This window comes from Herpailurus yagouaroundi, unplaced genomic scaffold, assembly GCF_014898765.1.
Source record: "Herpailurus yagouaroundi ecotype Mexico unplaced genomic scaffold, PumYag 428, whole genome shotgun sequence".
NCBI lineage: Eukaryota > Metazoa > Chordata > Mammalia > Carnivora > Felidae > Herpailurus > Herpailurus yagouaroundi.
The window spans coordinates 5,511,624-5,534,305 of record NW_024412645.1 but is presented as its reverse complement, the minus strand read 5'-3'; the positions used below and the strand labels follow the sequence as shown (position 1 = coordinate 5,534,305).

The following is a 22,682-nucleotide window of genomic DNA, read 5'->3' as shown; positions in this document are numbered from 1 at the left end:
GTCGTTTTACGAACAGAAGCTCTTCATTGCCAGGTAACCCAACTGGTCAATCTTAGGTATCTTGGAATCCAAATTTAAAACGACTTGGTCCAGCAGAGGGTGTTCTGGTTAGCTGAATGTTCTGGCTAAGTGAGCGCGGTGGTGCAGGATGGCCGGAAGCCCACCACCCTCTACCCGGGCCTCTAGCCTGGACTCAGGATCCAGCCCTGGAGGTTTGCTGGACACGTCTGTGGTCACTCTCTATGCAGGACATTTCCTCCTGCAGGGGAGGGTCCTGCCCACACAGCCTGCCCCTCGTCCTTTGTGTGGAGCTGGCTGTCTGGACTCCGGCCGGTGTCTGGGTCAGAGACCTGTGCTCGGGAGGAGCTGGGAGCGGCCAGGCAGCAAGTGGCTTCCCGAGGGGGTGTTCAGGGCCGGCTCAGGCAGCAGGGGCAGTGGGAAGCTCGGGCTGCAGACGCAGGCGGCCCCGCCCCTCCCTGGACCGGGACAGGTTAGTGATGCACTGAGCTGACCTCTTTCCTTGCTCCCTCAGCGCATGTGGGTGCAGCCCCTACCGTGTGGGGACCCAGAGGGGAACGAGCCCCAGGTGGCCTCCAGGAGCCCATTATCTAGTGGGAACACGGGGAGGTACTCAGACAATAACACTATTTAGGGGAGCAATGGGGTGCTGGGACAATGGGGTGCTGAAAATATAGTAAAAATGAGGGCATGATAGGATGGGGGCAGGGGAGGCGTTTTATGTGTACCTTATCCTGCTTTTCCAAGGTTTTCTTTTTTTTTGGAGAACATCAGGGTACACGAAAGCCACTGCAACCAGAGGTGAAGGCAAGAAGGACATTCGTAAAGTCTGTTTAATCATATAGTACCTGAGCGGTCCTTAGATCCTATAATGCAAAATTAGGAAGGACTCTTTTTTTTTCATTTTCATTTTTACTGAAGGATAGTTGGAGTACAATATTATATTAGCTTCAGGTGTACAACCTAGTGATCCGACCATTATATGCGTTATGAGATGCTCACTGCCGTAAGTGTCGTTACCTTCTGTTACCGAGGAAGGACTCTCAAACCCTCAAAGAAATAGACTCCAAACAAGTGAAAGGAGGTCTGTTTTACTCAGCAGGGGGGAAGCCCAGGCCACAGGGCTTACAAGAAAAGGCTGTGGGTTTAAAATTCAGGTCTGGTCCTGGCCCCATTCACCACTTACAAGCTGTGTGATCTTGACAAGTTAACTAACCTCTCTGAGCCTCAGTTTCTTCATCTATACAATGGTGGTGAAAGTCCCTACTTCAAAGAGTTGTTATGTGTTGCAAATAGCATATTCATGGTAAGCATTCAGAGACTGGTTATGATTAGTCCACTACTAACAATGATTATTTTTACTCTGAGGAGGATGGAAACCAGAAAGCATTTCGATGCATCAATAAATAATGATGCACAGGGTAAGCAAGACGATGGAACGTTTAATATGTGCTCAAGTCATTTGACCAAGGACACAGAGAGTAACCACCAGATGGTCTTAGGAAGTTTCCCCTTGGGGCCACAGTCATCAGACTTCTGAGCCGGATAGACCATTGGTGGACCTGGCCTGACATTTTTAATATGTTTGCATTTAATAAATTTGTTCGATAGCAGGGCTGTCTATAGTTTGAGATGCCGCTAATTCCCTTCGGGGGAAAGCCTTCCTACCGAAGGTTAATTCTTCCGAGCGCCCTGACGGGATGTCAAGGCCTGGGATGTGTCGAGATCAGCCCGCCAGAGACACCGTTTCTTAGAACGCTTGCCCGTGGCATTTGCGATGCAGGATTCTTAAATCCTCCGAGTTGCTCGGCCAGACCCAGAAATCCAAGTTCTAACAGCTCTGCCGAAACATCAGCATTTTCCCCTCTCCCCGCCTCATTCCATATGTCTGGCCCACTCATCTCGTGGCTTAATAAGTCCAAAGCAAACATTTTCGCCAGGTATTTAAAGCCGGCAGATGGCTTTGCATAGGCAAGTAATATGCTATTCATCGGGTTGTAGTTGATGTATATGTGATGGGAATCTCAATCGCCCTCCCAGGGAGTGCAGGGAGGGAGGAGGGAGATGTTGCAGAGAGCACGCTGCAGATGAAGTCAGCAGTAGGGAAAGGCTCGTTGCGGCGTGGGCTGTGTGGTGGCCCAGGAAGAGCAGGGGCTTGGAGCCCCATTGGCTGGGATCTGATCCCGGACAAGTCACTTCCCCTGCCCGGGGTTACCGTTTCCCCATTTGTGGGCTGAGGCCTGCCTCGCAGGGCAGCTGTGGGCTGTAGTGGTAAAATGAGCAGCGAGGTGTTGGAGTCGGTGTTGGAGAAATCTCATTCCCTCGTCTTTTTCCCACTGAACAATCAGGAAGGGCGGATATTTATCCCCCTGTGAGGAGGGATCTGTACACAGAATAGGCAGACAACGAATGATTGTTATCCTACCCCAAGGTTTGGATCGAGCTACTTTGGTCCAACACTTTTAGCAGATCAGTCAGCAAACACTATCACCAAAGGTTTTTTTATTTTTTTTATTTTTTAATGTTTATTTTATTTGTTTTGTGTGTGTGTGTGAGAGAGAGAGAGAGAGAGAGAGAGAGAGAGGATCCCAAGCGGGCTCTGAGCTAACAGCGCAGAGCCCGATGTGGGGCTCGAACTCGCAAACCGTGAGGTCATGACCTGAGCCAAAATCAAGAGTCAGACACTTAACGGACTGAGTCACCCAGGCGCCCCTGCCACCAGTGGCTTTGAGTGTTGACTCTGTGGCTGACAGCGCCTTCCGGGCTTGGCCGGATCTAGATTCTCCAACCACGTCATTGCCAATGTCTTTCCTGCCTCAGCACCTTTGATGTCTCTTTATATTCTCAGGCCGTCTCTTCTTTCCTGCTGGGAAGGACTGCCAGACACTCTGACCTCACATCCTGCATCACAAAGAACCAACTTCGTTCCTATAGTCTCCCCCAAATCCCGGTGTCTTCTAGGCTCTTAGCCCACAGCTAAGCGCGCTGGCGAACGGGAAGTGGTGTTCTGATTGGCTGGGCGGAGTCACATGCCCTTCTCAGAGCTTGCTAGGGGAGGGTCAGCTCTATCAGATACACTTGGACATCTGGGGGATGGGCATTTTTTTTTTTTTTTTTTTTTTTTTTTTTTCATGCAGGGGAGATGGGGTGCCGCTATCAAAAGAAGGGAGATTGGGGCACCTGGGTGGCTCGGTCGGTTAAGCGTCCGACTTGAGCTCAGGTCATGATCTCGGGGTCCGTGAGTTAGAGCCCCGCGTCGGGCTCTGGGCTGATGGCTCAGAGCCTGGAGCCTGTTTCCGATTCTGTGTCTCCTTCTCTCTCTGCCCCTCCCCCGCTCATGCTCTGTCTCGGTCTCAAAAATAAATAAACATTAAGAAAAAAATTTTTTTAAAAAGAAGAGAGATTAAATGCTGTGCAGACGCATCGCAGAATTTCCCCCGTAAAACATCCGTCATGGGCACCACTGTTACTGGAGGAATGCAGTGCAATGGCTCAGACTGGGTGTCATATTCCAGGTCTGCCACTTAGCACTTGTGAGACCTTCAGTAAGTCTGTGACCTCTCTATCCTAAGTTTCCTCCACTGTAACAACAAAAATGGTTATTGACCCTACTTCAGAGTGTCATTGTGAAGGATAAATGAGTTCATACATTAAAAGTGCTCAGAGCAGTGCCCTGAGCACAGGGTAAGAGCTCATCTTCATAATCCATGTGCATGGCAGCCCCTAGGCTTGTGCAGTGCACAACGAATACAACTGTCCTCAGCAGTCCTGCTCAATGAAAATACGGACCATTATTTTCCCCATTTTGTGAATGGGAAATGAAAGCTCAGAGAAGCTAAGTCACTTGCTGAAGGTCGTAGGCTCATAGATAGAAATTTGGGATTGGACCCCGATTCTGCCTGACCATTGGGTGTGCTCTTTAAAATTTTTTTTTTCCAACGTTTTTATTTATTTTTGGGACAGAGAGAGACAGAGCATGAACGGGGGAGGGGCAGAGAGAGAGGGAGACACAGAATCGGAAACAGGCTCCAGGCTCCGAGCCATCAGCCCAGAGCCTGAGGCGGGGCTCAAACTCACGGACCGCGAGATCGTGACCTGGCTGAAGTCGGACGCTTAACCGACTGTGCCACCCAGGCACCCCACCATTGGGTGTGCTCTTAACCACCAGGCAATGCTGTGGTAACGATGAATGTCCCACCTCGTGGTGGATGAGAGGCCATATTGGGAGAACGCACTGCCAGCCCTGTCTTTTGGTGAAAAGTGCTCAGAGCAGTGCCTGGCACAGAGTAAGAGTTGGCCGTAACCAACGTCCATGACATCCCTTGTCCAGATTCATGCAGTGCTTTGATCTGTCATTTCCTCTTGCCCGGGAGAGCACCAGGCTTCAAGGACCTTCGGGGCTCTCCCACAATCCCTGGAGAGTCAGGACCTCACCAGAACAAAGCTAGGAAGCCCTTAGTTCATGCACAAGGTCAGGAAGCACGTTCTCACCTGTAGCTATAGCGTAGAGAAGACTCCTAGGTCAAGGGGCCAGGGCGGAAATGCCACCCTGCCTGGACGCCCGCCTTTCTGAATTCGAGCAGATTCCGGGGAAGGGTGCCCGATTGAATGACACCGTGTGCAGGAGGAAGAGAAGCTTCCAGTCATGGAAGGCGTTGGGTGCTTTGTTCCGTATACCTTTAGTACTGTCGTGTTGGTTTTACGAAAAACTAGATTTGGAGGAGAAAAGAAAACATGAACGTGTACGAAAATCAAGTCAGTTGTCTCATTGGGAGCATATTGGGGACCCAGCCCCAAGACAGGTCTGGAGAGAGATGATTGTCCCCCAAACCCTCTCTGCCCTGCATCTTGGAGGTCTGGGAACCGCCCCAGAGGGCTCGTCCACGCAGAAGGATGGTGACACGGAGCCGAAAGGTGTGAGGTGTCCCCTGCCCCCTGAGATCCTCAGTGCTTACACTGGCTACGAGGACAGGAGAGTGGACCCCCAAAACCCTTCCTGAGGGGAGTCCTGGCTGCCCAACTCCCTTCTGCTCTGTGACTGCTCCTCCTAGAGTGCCTCCCGGGAAGGGAGGGCGTTTTCCAAGCAGGGTTGGGCTGTGTCACTCCCCCGAAAGGTCTGATCTCAGCCCCAGCATGACTTGCCACCCGACTTCATAAAAACGTCACTCAAACAGCCCCCATATGGAAATAACGTGCAGTGAGTTATTCTTACGCCGGGTCATCCATAATGGAAAATCAGCCCGAGATGGCCCTGTATTTCTTCCCGCTCCCTAAAGTGTAATAAATTGACATTTTTAAAGCTCGGCATTTAGATGGCTTGTCAGCGGCGGCCCGGAGCTTGCCCGGTGGGGGCCTCGGGCTGGCGGGCGGCTTCTGGTTTTGCCCCTCCAGATCCTACTGGCTTGTGTGCCTCAGGTGGGCCCCCTGCCTCCTCCCTCCCTGGTCTGCCAGGAAGCCTGAAGTTCCTCCCTGCGATGGTGGGAGCCGAGGCCCTGCCTCACCCTGGTGGCAGGAACCTGACATTCTTTTTGTCATTCTCCTTGCCTCCAAAACGGGGTTAAAAACACCCATTTCGGGGCACCCGGCTGGCTCAGTCAGTTACGCGTCCAACCCTTGATTTCGGCTCAGGTCATGATCTCACGGTTTGTGGGATCGAGCCCCGTTTCAGGCTCTGCGCTGACAGTGCGGAGCCTGCTTGGGGTTCTCTCTCTCCCTCTCTCTCTCTCTCTCTCTGCCCCTCCCCTGCTTGTGCACGCACACACTCTCTCTCAAAATAAATAAATTAAAAAAAAAAAAAACAACAACCTTTCTTAGGCCGTTAAAGGGAATGAAAGGGGCAAACAGGAGTGACAACTGCCATTACTATTTTAGGGGTTTCTCGCTGCCAGACACGGTGCTAAGCACTCCCAGGGTCTCACTCACTCACTACGCAGGACTCTGGAGTGATACGGCTCTGCCCAGTTTACGGGTGAGGAAACTGAGGCACGAGGTCACGTGACCAAGTGAGAGCGGCCGATCCTCCAGACCTGGCTCTATGCCCAAGCTCTGACCCCCACACGTGGTGGGAGCTGGCACTTCGCAAGCGCCAGTAAGTGTTGGTTTCGTTCCTCGTCCCTCGGGGATGAACGTGTTTATCTCCGGGAGGCTCCTCGGTGCCAGGAGGCTCCGGGGATGATGCGTGTTTCCTCGGTCCCACCGACCACAGGGATTCAACCCCTGAGTTCTGTTCCATTGTCTCTGACTGATCCAGCCCCCGGCCTGGTCCAGGCTGTCGTGACACTGCCCGGGGGGCTCCCATTGGAACACCAAGCCACTGGGTCAACCATTCACTCTGCAGCCGAGCTTTCTCTTTCTCTTAATCCGCCCTCCCCGCGCGGTCCAGACTTTCCAGAGAGTTCTTTTCATGAGGGGCGGTGGAGCCCAGCAATGAAGAGCTTGGACTCTGGAGTCGGACGCACCAGGCTTCTCCGCTGACCGGCTGCGTGACCGCTGGGCAAGGCCTCTCCGCTCTATGAGCGTCGGTGCCCTCATATATCAGCCAGTCCTAATGGAGGTACCCTGCTCTCAAGAGCTCTTACGGGGCTTTTCTGAAGCAAGACGGAGAAAGCCCAGCGCTCTGGAAATGGTCCCCAGACAACGGTAGCAGGTGCAGCTGTTCATGCCAAAACCCATCGGGGCCAAGATGATCCTATCCCAAACCCAGCAGGAGCTAAGAATAACCCCAATAGCCATGCCCGTCTCTGTCCGGGGAGGCTCTGAGGGCCAGGGCACCGTGCTGCCAAAACCCTCAGCCCAGGTCGGGGAACTGCTGTCCTTGTCTTTGGAACCACACTGTTCCCTTCCTGACAGTGGCTGTGGCTCGCCTCTTGGCCCCGGGCCACGCAACTTGGCCTGGCAACAGGGCCCTGTGTGATTCCTCCCTCCCTTCCACTGTTAGTTATCTGACGTCATCTCCCAGGACGGCCTACCAGCTCCTGCCCGCCCAGACCTTTTCTTCTTTGCACATACCACGGTGTGTCCTCATCGGCTGCCCTCCTTCCAGTTGTGTCCGCTAAAGCCCATCCTGCCCACGGCAGCCAGGGGTAGATCATGCCACCCTCCTCCTCTTGCTCCACCAGAGGTTTCCCTACTGACCGAGGTCGGTTCACTAGCTTCACCAACGTGCCCCTTGCCCCATCTGCTACTTCAGCACCCCGTCCCCCTCCTCCCCGTACAGCTGTCCAGCCACACTGGCTCCCTTTCTGTCCCTCAGCACCGCTTCCGCTTTTGTTCTTGTTCCTGCCTCAGGACCTTTGCACCAGCTACTTCCTCCACTCAGGGCACTCTTCTTCTTAGATATGTACATGGCTGCATCTTTCAGGTCTTAGCTTAAATGCTTCTCCTCAGTGAGGCCTCCGACTCCTGCGAGAACCAGGGCCTGGCCTTGCCCAGAGGCCCCTGGAGCCTCCTGCGGGAAGATAAGACAGTGCCTGACGTCTCCCCTCCTCTGTCGATGATGCTCTAACAATGCCTCCACATCACACTCCATGCGCCTCAGCTGTCCCACCCAGGGGAAACGGGCTGTCCCCCACCGAGCCCACTGCAGGAATACATTGTTCTTGGGGTCTTGGAAAATGCGAGTTTTGTGGATGGTGGCTGCCGGCAGTGGGGTGGGGCTAGACCTAGAGGTGCCAGTGTGAGAAAGCTCAGGGCCTCGATTTCCCCACGTGTACAATGGGATAATAGCCGTGCACACCTCACAGATGAGGATTACGAGGGAAAGTGAGAGTAGTACCTTTCCCGGAGCCCTTGACCGGAGATGTGCGAATCATTGGTGACCTCCATTGTCCCCGCCTTCCGTTGCCATGAGCATCATTCTAACATCTGGGCTGAGCTCCGGATATCCTGAGGACGATATTCTCTGCCCAGGTGGGAAGGAGATAAAAATGATCCCGGACGGGCTCTTGGCCAGTTGTCCTGGGGTGGCCTCCACCTTGGCTCAGCTGTTTTCCTTTTACAGATCAATGGGGCCCCTTCACTTACTCAGTGGCCTCGGGGATCAGAGATCGTATGCATGTCATTTCACGAGGACTCCAGCTTGCTTTTTTGTTCTGTCTTGTGAGCACGCACCTTAATATTATTAACTGTTTTGGAGGGACCGTGGCTTGGCAGTGAGAAAATCTGCGAGTCTGGACAATAACGAGTGGCGTCTTCACTCCTTGCAGCTGTGTGACCTCAGGCAAGGCACTGTCCCTCTCTGAGCCCTGAGTGTTTTCCTCGGGCGATCTCTAAGGGTGTTTTCTGCTCAGAGATTCTAGGGTTCGGAAATCAAGGGGAAACTGACACGTGCAGAATGGACTTAGGGTTTGTGCCCGGATGTGGTTTTCTCCAACAGGGAAAGTCTGTCTTCTGGGGCCATGGGAGATAGTTGTACCTATTTTGATGGCCCCACTTTGCTAAGATAAGAGGCCTACTGTGTGCCGGTGGGTGAACATCAGATGAGACAGAAAAGGGTGAGAAAGAGAAACTTTGTTTAGGTCAGTGGCTCTTAACCTTCAAGAACCCAGGAAAAATACTTACATGGCAAATATGTTGCATACCATTTAGAGGGGGTTTACAATTCTGAAACCTGGTTAAGAAACATCTACTTGGCAAGTTCCCACTGACTTTTGAGCACCTCCTCCAGAAGGCCTTCCCCGGTTTCATCCTGTGTTCCCAGTGTCTCCATGGCTTTCTTCCTGTGCTCCTCCGGGAGGCTGTCCCTGCCTGTCTTCCCCACAGCGGGTGGGAAGGGCCCAGGCTGACTGCTCTCTGCCTGCACTAAGTGGGTGTCAGCAAATATTTGTTGAGCAGAGCTGGGGACCAGCTACTGGCACTGAAGCGGGCTAGCCTGATTTCATGGGACAGTGCCTGTTCAATTTTGAGTATCTCAGAGCCTGGCCATCTCAGATGCAAACACGTTCTCCTCCCCTCATTGTGGGTTGATGAATAGCTGTGAAGACAGACGGGAGGAGAAGATCATCTGTAAATTATTCCGCCACTTGGGAGGGGCTGGGCTGGGCTGGAGGGGAAGGACATTCAAGGAGACGGCATCATGAGGCTTTTCCCTTCCCTTCCCTTCCCTTCCCTTCCCTTCCCTTCCCCTCCCCTCCCCTTCCCTTCTCATTCCCCTGCCTGGTGCAGCTGGAGCAGAGTGAAGCCAAGTGTGAGGATGCTTTGAAGACCCAGAAGGCGCTGACTGCGGACCTGGAGAGTATGCACAGCGAGCTGGAGAACATGACCCGGAATAAGAGCCTGGTACCTGCCCCTTCCTAGAGTCGCGGGGACCTGGGGCCAGCATAGGGCTCTGGGAACTAGCATGGGACCACTGTGTACTCAGCACTACCAGAGGGGCCGAGGGCACTCACTGCAGACTTGCCGGGTCAACACTCTGAGAGAGCAGGCATCCTATTATGAGCTGAGCACTATAAAGCTATAAGGGCATATGTGAGGATCAACTATGTGTTCATCTCCCCAAAGGTAGTCAGGGAAACTTGTTGTAGACTGACTGTGTGCTCAGCACTGTGGGGATGCATTCATTGTGAGCCTACTGTTTGCTCAGTACCCTGGCTGGGAACAAAACTGTCTGTGGTGTGCCCATACTGTGCTCACCACGTGAGTGGTCCCAGGCACCTGTTGTAGCCCTACTGTGTGCTCACCATCATAACAGGGGACTTGGGCATTACATTTGGGTTACTGCATATTCATTCTTACACGTGGAGACAAGGGCATCCCTCATGGGCCCTCTTAGGCTCACTCCTCTAAGGTACCCAGCCATCTATTAGGAACCTACTATGTGCTCACCACTGAATGGGGGAAACGAACATATATTATGAATCTAATATATGGGTGAAAATTGGGTGTGCATTTCTAAGTGCCCTGTCTGGGTGTACAAGGTTGACTTAAATTTTTACTCCGCATCTAAAATTCCCAAGTTTAGGTATAGCCACAGATTCATAGGCAAAAGCTTGTCTCCAGATCCCTGTTGGACCCTTTAAGGGGAACTTACCACAAACATTCACACACACACACACACACACACACGAATGTACACACTCACCTACAAAATCGCCGGACACGCACACAAAATAAATGCCCTCATAGGTAAAATATGCATCTAATTTTATCCATCTGCCCAATTATCTATTTACAGAGCACCTGCTGTATGCAGGCCGAGTGCTGGGGATGTCTCTGTGAACAGAACAAAGTCCCGGTTCTCGCAGAGATTACAGGGGTTTGCACTCACACTGTGTCCCAGGCGCATTTAAAATGGACATAACATGTAATCCCGTGTGGGCTTACCTGGACACACGTCCGTCCGCATAGACACACGCTGCCCTGTTACGCATGCACATGCACGCACACACACCCAGAGCTGTCACTGACACCCCCACGGCCAGCCTCTCAGGTAGACGGTCACTCCTCTGCTGCACGCACAGGCGAGCCCCCGCACACCCTTCTACCCCCACCCCACCACTGTCCTGCCTCCTGCCAGGTGGATGAGCAGCTGTGCCGGCTGCAGTTTGAGAGGGCGGACCTGCTGAAGCGCCTCGACGAGGACCAGGATGACCTGAACGACCTCATGCAGAAGCACAAGGACCTCATTGCTCAGGTAGCGACGGAAAGTGGAAGGAGGCTTGGTGGCCTTGGGCCGGGGAGGCGGGAGCTATTGCCAGGGGGATGTGGTCGGGCCCCTCCTCTCTGGTCTGAGGACCTTGGAGGGGTAAATGCCACAAGGATAAATAGGGATTGTGAAATTTTGTGGGGTCCTGATAGAGGAGGATGTCACCCTCAGATGGGCATGCATTATTGGAAGACATCTCCACCAAGAAAAGTTTTGATTTATTTATACACCTATCTACACATTCACCCACCCGCATGCCCTTTTTATATGTCCATCAAAATATTCATCCATCCACCATTCTTCTGCTCATTGGTCCACTCATCCACTTATCCCCAATTTTTATCCACCCGTCTACCATCCACCCAGCTATTTACCCATCCATCCAGCTACTCACCTACCCATCCCTCCATCCCTCCCTCCCTCCATCCATCCATCCATCCACCCATCCATCCATCCATCCATCCATCCATCATCCACCCATCCGTCCGTCCATCCATCCATCCATCTCTCCACCCACTTACCCATTCATCACCCATCCACTTATCCTCATTTTATCCATCCATCTACCCATCCACCCATCTACCCGCCCATCTGTCCACGCACCCACCCAACCACTCACCTGTCCCTCTATCCATCCATCCATCCATCCCTCCCTCCACCCACTTACCCATTCATCACCCATCTACCTATCCATTCACCCTTCCATCTATTCATCTACCACTCCATACATCCATTGAGATATCCGTTCATTTATCTAATATTTACTGTGCCCCCATCATGTGTTAGGTACCATGTCAAATGCCAAGGATGCCATGTTGGGCAAAAGCACATCCCATTCCTGCGTGCACGTGGCTCCCAGTTTCATGAGCTGGGCAGACGTTCTCACATAATCACCCAGAACAGAGGGAATGTTTGCAAACTGAGCTGACAGTCCAGAAAGGAAATGAGCATGGTTCTGGGACTCCTGACTGAGGTTAGAGGTCAGGGAAGCCTTCCCTGAGGAGGTGGCCCTCAGATGGAGATCCAAATGAGAAACACGAGTCAGTGAGCTTGAATGGGATAGTGAGGGTGCAGGAAATGTTCCAGGCAGAAGGAACAGCACACGCAAAGGGCTGGGATGGTGCATTTGAGAGCCTGGCAGGAGGCCAGCGAGGGGAGTGTGGTGCAAGATGAGTTTGGCAAGGCCAGCAGAGCAGGGGCTTGGGGGCCGAGATGAGTTTGGATTTTACTCTCTGTGTGATGGGAGTCATTGGCAAGCTTTTTCAGGGGCACGAGCAGGAGAGAGAGGATCAGCCAGGATGCCACCCCTGGACGCACTTGTCTTGTCCTACGCTGGATCCCAGGGTCTAGAAAGAGTGCCTGGTGTGGAATAGGGCACCCAGTAAACAGCCGGTGAATGAATGAAGACTGTGGCTGGCTTGTACTGGGGAGGCAGAGTGGACATGGGCGAGGGATGGACCCAGGAGGCAATCAGGAGGCATAGTGGCAGGCTGGGGCACGGCAGAGGCTTGGGGGTGGAGCTGACAGATGAGTGAGGGCATCCCTGGCAGATTTCTGATCTGCATAACGGGGAAGATAGCCCCTCCAGGAGTAATGAGCATCATCCCCACATTGTGCCCCAGAGGGGACCCGTGGTACAGTGCCTACCAGGCTTCAGGTGCATCTTACCAAGATGGGATCCGTGGGAATTTCTGCTAAACAAGGAATAACGGTAACAAAAATAACCACTGATACATTTCACCAACATTAAAACAGCCATCACCAAAATAGCCTATGCCATCTTCTACCTTTGTGAATCACACCTATTTGGGGTCAGAAGGGAAATTTCTTCATTTGATCAGTTACAAAAGCAGTGTACTCCTATGCGCATTATAAATAACTTACATAATACATAACATGCAGGAAATAGAAAGTGAGGGGTCTGCCTTCCCCCTGGAATCCCTCTCTTTGGAGATAATCACGCTTAACAGTTTGGTTCTACTTTTTTTTTTTTAAAGATCTTTATAGTCTCCACCGCATTTAATCTCTGAACAAACCCTGCGTGGAGGAGCTAAGCAGAGACTATCAGCCCATTTTATAGATGGGGATACTGAGGTGCAGAGAGGGCAAGGCCAAGTCTAGAATCCCAGTCACGTGACACGCAAGAGTTCTCTTCCCTCAGTATCTGGCCCTCTGTGGCCAGCCGTGGCCAGCCCATTTCTGTCTGGGCTCTCAAGGGTATAGAACAGCATGCCGGCAGTTGACCAAAGCCATCGGCTTATATAACGGGAGTGACTCAGCGGACATTGAGACGAACAATGTCGGAAGGATGTGAGCAGTAACTTTCTGGAACGAGCCATTGTGTCACAGGTTCTGAGAGTCTTAGACATCTGGGGGTGGGGAGAAGGGATTTCCAGCAGTAGTTTCCCTGCAAAGCCTCAAGGTGACATTTTTTTTTTTTTTTTTTTTTTGTCTCACCAGTCTGCTACTGACATTGGGCAGATCCAAGACCTACAACTGCAGCTGGAGGAAGCCAAGAAGGAGAAACAGAAACTTCAAGAACAAGTATGTGCTCAGAGCCGCCACAGTGCGGAGACGAAAGGAAGGGTTCCCTCTGGGACCTCCCAGTTTGGATCCCGGAAACTGTCACTCACTCATTCATTCATCCATTCACTCAACTTCGGTTGTGCACCAAAGGAGTTGAGAACGATCCCAGCAGACACACACACACGCACACACACACACGCTGACTTTTGCTCATGCCAGTGTGGCATCCAAAGACGCAGTGTGCAGTGAAACTCATCAGCCATTCAGTGCAAGAGTTTCCCCCTCTGAGAAATGGTTCCAAGGGGAAAAGGATGGTCTGTGCAAGACAGGACCATTGTCCTTTGTGAAATCTTCCTTTGAAGCCATATTTCCTCCAAACGCCCCTGAATTTCACTCATTAGCTAGGGCTGCTATCATCCGTGGGATTCTCAAAGCGCTTCTAAGGTCTGTCGCCTGTGCCTGCTTAGAGTTTCTGTCGAAATGACAGAACCTCAAGCAAATGTCCATGGGGATGAGTAATACCAAATACCACAAAAATAATAGCAGCAGGAGGCATCTGTTGGGTATTAATCATATACCAGGCGCTAATCGCCTTCAATCCTCAGACAAAAAAAAAAAGGAAAGAAAGAAAGAAAGGAAAAAAAGAAAAAAGAAAAAGAAAGAAAGAATGAGCTCATGGAAGGGACCCGGCCTGCCCAGGTGCATCCGGCTGGAGAGTGGCAGAGCCTGGCTTTGAAGTCTGGTATATATGCTTGGCTCCCAAGCCCACTTTTGGTTGCGTCCTTGGGTGCCGAAGCTCGCGGCTCACACGCTGGCTTTTCCCCCTTAGCAGAGCAGGGAAAGGAGGTAAGCAAAGCAGTGACTGAGTCTTGTGTTGGACGTGGAAGACACAGGAAACATCACCTCCAGCATCTGAGACGCAGGGGCAGGGTCTGGCATGAGGGGATCGGCAGTTGGCACTTGTGTCTTTAACATGTATCACCAGAGCCAGGAAGGAGGCCGTGGCAATGGGCCTGGGGCTGAGTCCGGCATATGTCTCCATTCTGGGACTCAGGGCCAGCAGGTGGCCAATGGATCTTTTGGGCTCGTTCCCAGCTGCAGGTGGCCCAGATGCGCATCGAGTACCTGGAACAGTCCACCGTGGATCGAGCCATTGTCAGCAGGCAGGAGGCAGTCATCTGTGACCTGGAGAACAAGACGGAGTTCCAGAAAGTGCAGATTAAGAGATTTGAGGTATGTGTGGACATGTAAATATTGCTCGTGCCTAGAGCCGTGGGGCTTTCGTGTAAGCTCCGTCCGTCCTCTGACCGTCCCTCCATCCACTCATGCCTTTCTCTGGATACACATTCCTCACCCATCTCTCATCCGTGTGGCTTCCCCCATTCCCTCCTATCTGCCTTCCTTCAACCACACGGTCCCACAGATAACTATCCATCCAGCCTACCCACCTCTATGTATCTCCATCCACGTCCATATGCCATCATTCCATCCATCACCCTCCTTATGTCTTTTCTTCCTCCCTTTCTCCATGCTTTCTTCTCTCCCTCTGTTCTTTCCCTTTCTTCAGACCTTGACCCCTCTGTCCGTGTTTTTATCCATCGGTCCCGTTCTGCCTGTCCCCATCTGACCACTCATGCACTTATGCACCCAACACTCACTTTGAGCAGAAATTTATTTTGCACCTAGCGTATACCAGGCTCTGTTTTAGGCACATGAAAGACAGATGTACAAAGCAGATTCTGCTTTTCAGAAACGTGTTGTTTTGTAGGAGATGTGAGTAAAATAGGTACATAAATACCCATAATATGGACAGAGGGCTGTGAGGTTTGGGGGGCAAGGAGGTCTTTTCAAGCTGAGGAATCCGGGAAGCCTCCAGGACGAGGTGACATTGATGCTGGACCTTGAGCAGGGCAGGTAAGACGTGGATGGGCTGGGGTGAGATTCAGTGACAACATTCACATTTAGCTCTGCAGGCCAGCGACATGGACGTCACCACTGTCAAAGTTGTTTGTCATTAGCCACTCCCCTGGATGTTCGCCACAGCCCCGTAGGGAAGGTAGGATAGGCCTCACCGAATGAACTACAAGGTGTCGGCAGAGAGGTCGAGGGACCTATTCAAGATAAAGCCATTTAGTGTCAGTGACAGGAGTAGATGGACCGGGGATCATCACTCTCCCCTGGTCCCAGGCTGTAATTTCTCCGCAGTCAGCTGGCTTAGCCACCGGACGATGGTCCATCTAGAAATGCGAGGCTGAGGCTGCATTCCTCACTTTGAGCCATTCTTCCAATCCCCCGCTGGGCACTTTGTCTCTAAGAAGGCTGTGTGCCATACATGAAGAATGGAGAAAGATCCTTCTTTGCCTTGACCCTCAGAGCTTCTCAGAGCTGCTCAAGGGATCCCTCGAGGCATAATTGTCTCTGCAGATCACCATGGAACTTTGATCTACTACACTTTAAGTTTATATAATGTCAGGCTATATCCGTTTGCTTGAATCTAGCATAGTCAAGCGATAGCAGAAAATAAAATAAAACTGATTTTAAAAAAACCCTTTATGTGGCAGATTCCATATCCAAATTCCCTTTCCCCTCTGCTGTTGTGACTTGAATTTAGTAGAATTCCAGGCCTCGGGGACACCTTTTGAGAACTATTCTTCTTCCTTTTAACACCCTCCCCCCCCACCCTTTGAATTGTTACCAAACTCCATTTGAAAGGCCAAGGGCAATTGAATTGTAACGCTTTTCTTCTAAACCATGATTCAGTCTCAGATCTGGAGAGGGGCTCAGCGTCTTGCTCAAGGACCTGAAATATTCATGTGGGCTCCCTTTTAGGTCAACACTAGAGTATTTGCCCATCAGAATCGATTGGCTGCAGGCATGTTGGCCAACTAATGAATTCTGCAAAACAGCACTTGGGTTTGTTTTCTGTAGCATTGGTGATGCCCACAGCTCTCTTCTCTCTATTTTTTCCTTGTGTCCTCTTGGCTTTTCCCCCTGGAAAGGGAAAAATGCCATAAAACATTAGAGCTGAGGCTCAAAGGACCTTATCTGACCAAAACCTCCTCACTTTACAAATTGGGAGACCAAAATCCATACTGGGGAAGGGGTTTTGATTTCCCAGCGTAGTGTTCTCTCCACTGCACATCTTCGTAAAATGATGGGGGCTGCTGTAAATAGTAATAATTCCCAACTTTTGGGGCGCCTGGGTGGCTCAGTCGGTTGAGCTTCCGACTTCGGCTCAGGTCATTATCTCGCGGTCCGTGAGTTCGAGCCCCGTGTCGGGCTCTGTGCTGACAGCTCGGAGCCTGGAACCCGCTTTGGATTCTGTGTCTCCCTCTCTTTCTGCCCCTCCCCCACTCACACTCTGTCTCTCTCTCCTTCAAAAATAAATAAACATTAAAAAAATTTTTAAATAATCCCCAACTCTTAACTAGAATGTTCTATGTGCCAGGCACTGAACTAAGCCTTCTGCAGAACTTAAACGTTTTCAAGTCTGACATGATCCCTAGGACATAAATACTGTCATCATCTCTGTCTCTTAGAGAGGTTAAATAACCTGCCTAAGGTCACACAGCCAGGAAGAGGCAGTTGGGGGATTGAACCTAGGGCATATTCAAAGCCAGGGTGCTCAGCTGTATGCTAGGCTGCCTCTCTGAATAGCAATTATCATTTGCTAGGGTTTTTTTTAAGTTTATTTATTTTTTTTATAATTTTTTTTTCAACGTTTATTCATTTTTTTGGGACAGAGAGAGACAGAGCATGAACGGGGGAGGGGCAGAGAGAGAGCGAGACACAGAATCGGAAACAGGTTCCAGGCTCTGAGCCATCAGCCCAGAGCCTGACGCGGGGCTCGAACCCACGGACCGCGAGATCGCGACCTGGCTGAAGTCGGAGGCCCAATCGACTGCACCACCCAGGCGCCCCTTAAGTTTATTTATTTATTTTGAGAGAGAGAGAGAGCACAAGCAGGAGAGGGAGAAAGAGAATCCCATGACCCGAGCCGAAAATCAAGAGTCGGTCACTCAACCAGCTGAGCCACCCAGGCGCCCCTCGTTTGCTAGGTTTTTAAAATAAATTCTTTGTTTCGGTATCAGAACTCGGGATTGTCGTCCTGATTACCTTATACAAGGGCAGGGAGACTCAGCAAAGGATTTCTCTTGCCGGAGCCCCCTGTCTCGGGCGCCTGGCCTCTAACTCCACGGTGCATGTGTGCTCTCCACACCGCCTGCCTCCAGGTCCTGGTGATCCGGCTTCGGGACAGCCTGATCAAGATGGGCGAGGAGCTCACGCAGGCGGCCAAGTCTGAGTCCCAGCAGCGGGAGAGCAGCCAGTATTACCAGCGGCGCCTGGAGGAGCTGAAGGCGGACATGGAAGAGCTGGTGCGGCGGGAGGCGGAGGCCAGCCGCAGGTGCATGGAGCTGGTGAGTGCCCAACGCTGGCTCTCCTGCGATGGAGGGTTTCGGGCGCAGGCGTGCCCGCTGCCTGCTGACTCGGAGCCCCCTGGGGCAGGCCTGGGCCTTTGGGAAGCGGGGAGACACCGGAAGGGGCCGGGCGGAGGATCCACGCTGCTATTGGCTGCAGAGCCTGGGGGCGGCCCCAAGTGGGCCAATGGCATTCACTGCTGCTGGATGGGCCGCCCAGCACGTGTACACGTCAGATTCCAGTCTTTCTTTTCCTGCCTCGCGCGTTCCACTCCAAAGGCAGGAAAGCCTCGTGGGAAGAGGAAGGAATCAACATTGACTAAATGCCCAGCTTGCATGGCGTCTTAACACCCATATCGTAAAATCCTCATAACAGCCCTGTGAAGTCAGAATTATTATCCCCATTTTACAGATGAGGAAACTGAGGCTCCAAAGGGGTGAGATAACTAGTCTAATGTCACATCTAAGAACGGTCAGAGCTGTTTCTGGGCTAATAACAGCAACAGCAAAGATAAAAGTACTTCCAGGTAGGTACTATTCTTATCTCCACTTAGCAGCTGGGGAAACTGAGGCAAGGGGACAGCAGCACGCCAAATGGAGGCTCAGAGTGGTACATACACTTGCCCAAGGCTACACACACGCTAGTAAGAATTCGAACCCAGGCTTGTCCAACTCTGTAGTCTGTGTTCTTATTGACTAAACCGTGCTCTGCTCCCTGGTGTGATTTAAAAATTTGTCTCCTATCCTGACAAAAAAAAAAAAAAAAAAAAAAAAAAAAAGGAAGAAAGTAAAATAATAAAAAAATAAAAATAAATAAAATGTAGAGTTTGGCATTTTACTAAATTTCATAGGGAGATAAAAGGGGAAAAAAGGTACGAATTTGTATCTTGCCCCATGGGAAGGTTTCTCCCATCATGCACTGTATTTTTCTAAGAATGGTTCCCTGCATGGATCACAGAGCATCTCAGAGAGCTGGCTTCTCCTTTTCCCCACGAGGTCTGATGTCCCTAGAACTCCAGGTTTCTGCTTCTGTGACCCGGGAGACATCTGGCACCCCCTTTGCCTGCCACCATAGAGCCTTCACTGAGACAACCCACCACCTGCCAAGGCTTGGCCAGAAGGTCCCTAAATCACGGTCTTTATCTCTTCCCGCCCCGTCCATTCTGGTGTTGTGACAGGTCTCGCCCACTTGTCCGCCTGCAGCGAGTATATTTCTCGGGCCACTGCCTGCCACGGCTGGTGTCACTCTCATAAGCTTTGCCCTTGACGAGCCATCAGGCAGGCTGTTGTGTGGGGGGAGGTGAGGCTCCGCACAGAGACCCAGGTTCCCAGACAAACCCCAAGCCCCATAACTGGCAGTTTCCCCGCCTCCCGTGGCCAGGGAGAGAGAAAGGCTCTTTCCTCCCGTGGGCAGAATGACTTCCTCATTCACCAGCCCTGTTTCTCATGCAGCTGCGTTCCCCACCTGCCGTGTCTGGCTGGAGGCGCGAGAACATCCCAGCCCATCTTCTCTGATGTCTTCTTTGACCGGCCAGACCCCCAGGCGTGCCAGCCAGATCAGATAGTGGCTGTCTTCCCCTTCTCTCTGCTCTCCTGTTCTCCCTCTCACTCCTTTCCCTCCTTCTCTTCGCACTTTCCTGTCTCTATCCCCATTTCCAGGGACAAGATAGAGACAAGAAAGTGAGAAGAGAAGGAGGGAAAGGAGTGAGAGGGAGAACAGGAGACACGGAGAGAGTGAGAGCAGGGAAGGGGCAGAGACAGAGGGAGACGCAGAATCCGAAGCAGGCTCCAGGCTCGGCGCTAACATGCTGACAGCAATGAGCCTGATGTGGGGCTCGAGCCCACGAACCGTGAGATCATGACCTGAGCCGAATTTGGATGCTTAACCGGCTGAACCACCCAGGCACCCCAGCTTAAGATCTTTAAAGGCCCTGAAATGCTGAAAAGATTATAGTGCACTCCCCACCCCCCCCCATATAGGAACCAAAATAAAAACAAACAAACAAAAAACTGTAAAACACAAAGCTTGTGTGTTTGCCGAAATGAGACCTGTATGGTTCTCCGCTTTCCGATTGCAAGATGCTACATAAATTTACCAAGACTGAATTCTGCTCTTGGTTTCGGTGTGTCTGTGGTTGGGCAGTGTATTTTCTGGGGCTGCCTTAGCAAAGTACCAAAAGCTCAGTGGCTTCAAACAACAGGAGTTTATTCTAGCACCATCCCGAAAGTCAAAGGCCTGAAATGAAAGTATTAGGAGCACCAACACTCCCACTGAAGGTTGTGGAGGAGAATTCTTCTCTGTCCTTCCAAATTCTCGTGGCTCCAGGCATTCCTGGGCTTGTGGCCACATGTCTCCAGTATTTGCCTTCTCCGTGGATGTGTGTCTCAAATATTCTTCTGCCTTTTTTCTTCTAAGGACACCTGCAATTGGCTTTAGGGCTCATCCCTAAATCTAGGTGGATTTTATCTTGAGATCCTTACCTTAATTATATCTACGAAGAGACTTTTTCCAAATAAGGTCACTTTGCCGGGTTCTAGGAGGCTTTCCGGGTTTCCGGGGCCACCCTTCAACCCACCCCGGGAAAGGAGGGCGTGTTCCTGCTTAGCCGGTGTGTTCTTACCGTGACCCCGCACAGCTTGTTTCTTCCGTGACTCTGTGGATTAGCAAGGCTCAAAGGACAGTGTCAGGCTGGCAGACGCTTCCTAACAGTGGACGTCCCAAACTCACTAACCTACTTGCCTTCAAATACACTCCTTGCCTGTGGGCCCTGGGATATTTCCACTGGGCGAGGAGAGGATGTCGTAATTTCTTGTTACCATTTATTCACCAACATCTGTCTATCCAGCACCAACTGTGGGCGTGGCACCAACTGTGGGCGTGGCACGGGGGGTGGGCCTCGGTGGGGAGCTGGGAGAATCGGAAAGCCTCTGCTTTGTAGACGCTCACAGTGCCGACCAAATGCATCTCGGGGGGGGGGGGCGCCCTGATGCTAAGCACCCCAATTACCCCCGCCCCATCAGTGTGGTGTCCTGGTGCGTCCCCAGGCTTCTTGGCTGTGACCTCACCTCTCCAGGTTCATGCGCGTGCCTTCCTCCGTCCCCTCCCTGTGAGACGAGGGGACGGCTGCTCCACGTCGTGTGTTGCCTAACCAACTTCACCAAAAGCTTGCAAGGCAGTCACGGTTCCGGTTCTTTCCTTCATGCAAGAGGTACGCTTAGTTTTTCGCATGGGCCGTAGGGCACAAGGCACACTTTTGCCCGTAAGGAGCTCACACGGACTAGAGAGAAATCGCAAAGGCCGTTATTCATGTATTTCATGTATCCCTCTGTGATGGGCCCTCAGAGCTTTTACAGGCAAAGCAAGGTGTCTGTGCACTGGGGTTTGGGGGGATTCTTAGAAGGCCAGCTGACACCATGGCCACTGTCACTGCCAGCCATTCCTTTGAGTAAAGCATTGCTCCTTTCGCTTTCCATGTTTTAAGTTCAAATCTCCCTGGGAGAGATAGAATGAATTTTCTTTTTTATTTTTTTAACTTTTTGAAAAAAAATTTTAATGTTTATTTTTATTTTTGAGAGAGAGAGAGCGAGAGAGCAGGGGAGGGGCAGAGAGAGAGGGAGACACAGAGTCTGAAACAGGCTCCAGGCCCCGAGCTGTCAGCGCAGAGCCCGATTGGGGGGGGGGGGGGGCTCAAACTCACGAACCATGAGATCGTGACCTGAGCCGAAGTCAGACACTCAATCGACTGAGCCACCCAGGCGCCCTAGGATGAATTTTTCTAACTCCCCAGACCAAGCATGCGTGCATGCATTCATTCACTGGACATTCCGTGCTTAGACCCTTTGCAGACATGGTTTTTTTTTCATGTACATGTCAAGTCCAGCAGGTGGAGAAGGTGGAGGGGCACACATGTGAGGAGCTTTGTCCAGGGCTGCAGAGTTGGGAGTGATAGAGGTAGGATGGGTGTGACACAACCCTGCCCTTTCAGCCCAATCTTGCTGAAAAATCCTGCTCTGCTGGGGGACACCCCCCAAAAGATCCCACCTTCTGGGCCCTGGGGAGAAGTGGGAAGGATGTTGATGGATCTCCCTTTCGTGTTCCCTTCCGCCTGTCCCAGCCTGCTCCATTTGTCACTGTTGGTGTTGGTTTAAAGGGCTGTGAGTTGTTTCTCGTGAATGATTTACACCCCTGGCTGGCACACCGGCACGTCCAGATCAGGATCAATTACCCCGCCGATGGAACTTCTCTTCCCGGAAAAAAGAAAAATGAGGTTTTGCCATTAATTTTAGTAAGTGTACTATTCCTGGCGACTCCAGGAGCCATTATGGAGAAAAAGAATATTCTGGGTCCAAATCATTCAAGTCCCTTTGTCATGGGAGCGATGAGACAGCTCATCCGCGGCTTTATGTCCTGCCGTTTTTCAACAGTTACAGAGCCCAGGGGAAACCACCTGAGCCCCAGGACAGGGTTACCAAGGGAGGTCAAGGGCAGCTGGAAAGGCTCCTGGTGACAGGGAGCCCTGCTCTCTGCCTGCTTTGCAGCACGTGCTTCTGTTTTGGAGGCCGCACCTGTTGGGCTTACCCCCTAGCACCTTGGCCGGACTCCTGCCCTGAACCTTCCCCTGAGTCAATGGTCTTTTTCAAAAGTTCTGGAAAAACATAGGTTGGACTTCTGCTTACTTTCCCCAGTGACCCACGCTAGAAATCCCAGTGGCCTGTCTGTCTCTCCGGCTCACACAGTTTAGCGGCCAGGCCTGCTGTTTTAATTTACTTGGCTGTTTACAAAAACATCCATCCCTTCCAGTCCTGTCCTTGCTTCCTCTGTCTTTATTTAAGCCCCATTCCCTCTGGTCTGGGGCTCCACAGTTACCTTCCAACTTGTCTCCCCACTTTCCCTCCACCCTCACGCATCCCTGCAGAAGATCTTTCCAGAAGGGACACGTCTTACTGGGTTACTCTTCTTGCTGAGAAATCTCCCACGGCTCTCCACTCGCTTCAGGACCAAATCCCAGCTCCTTGCCAGAGCCTCTGTAGATCCTTCTGCCTTTGGTCGTCTGCCTCTTAGCACCTCGAACGTTCTA

The 22,682-nt window shown here is 51.7% G+C and overlaps 1 protein-coding gene across 3 annotated transcripts in view; it reads left to right on the top strand.

Annotated features, from left to right (window-relative positions):
- MYO18B (myosin XVIIIB) overlaps positions 1-22,682 on the top strand; it is a 256,340-nt gene that overhangs the window by 168,368 nt on the left and 65,290 nt on the right. For all 3 annotated transcript variants that reach the window (XM_040463958.1, XM_040463959.1, XM_040463960.1), the window contains 5 exons: positions 9,181-9,294; positions 10,532-10,648; positions 13,121-13,204; positions 14,282-14,419; positions 17,419-17,604. In XM_040463958.1, the coding sequence (XP_040319892.1) occupies positions 9,181-9,294; positions 10,532-10,648; positions 13,121-13,204; positions 14,282-14,419; positions 17,419-17,604 (639 nt within the window). The remainder of the gene's footprint in view (positions 1-9,180; positions 9,295-10,531; positions 10,649-13,120; positions 13,205-14,281; positions 14,420-17,418; positions 17,605-22,682) is intronic.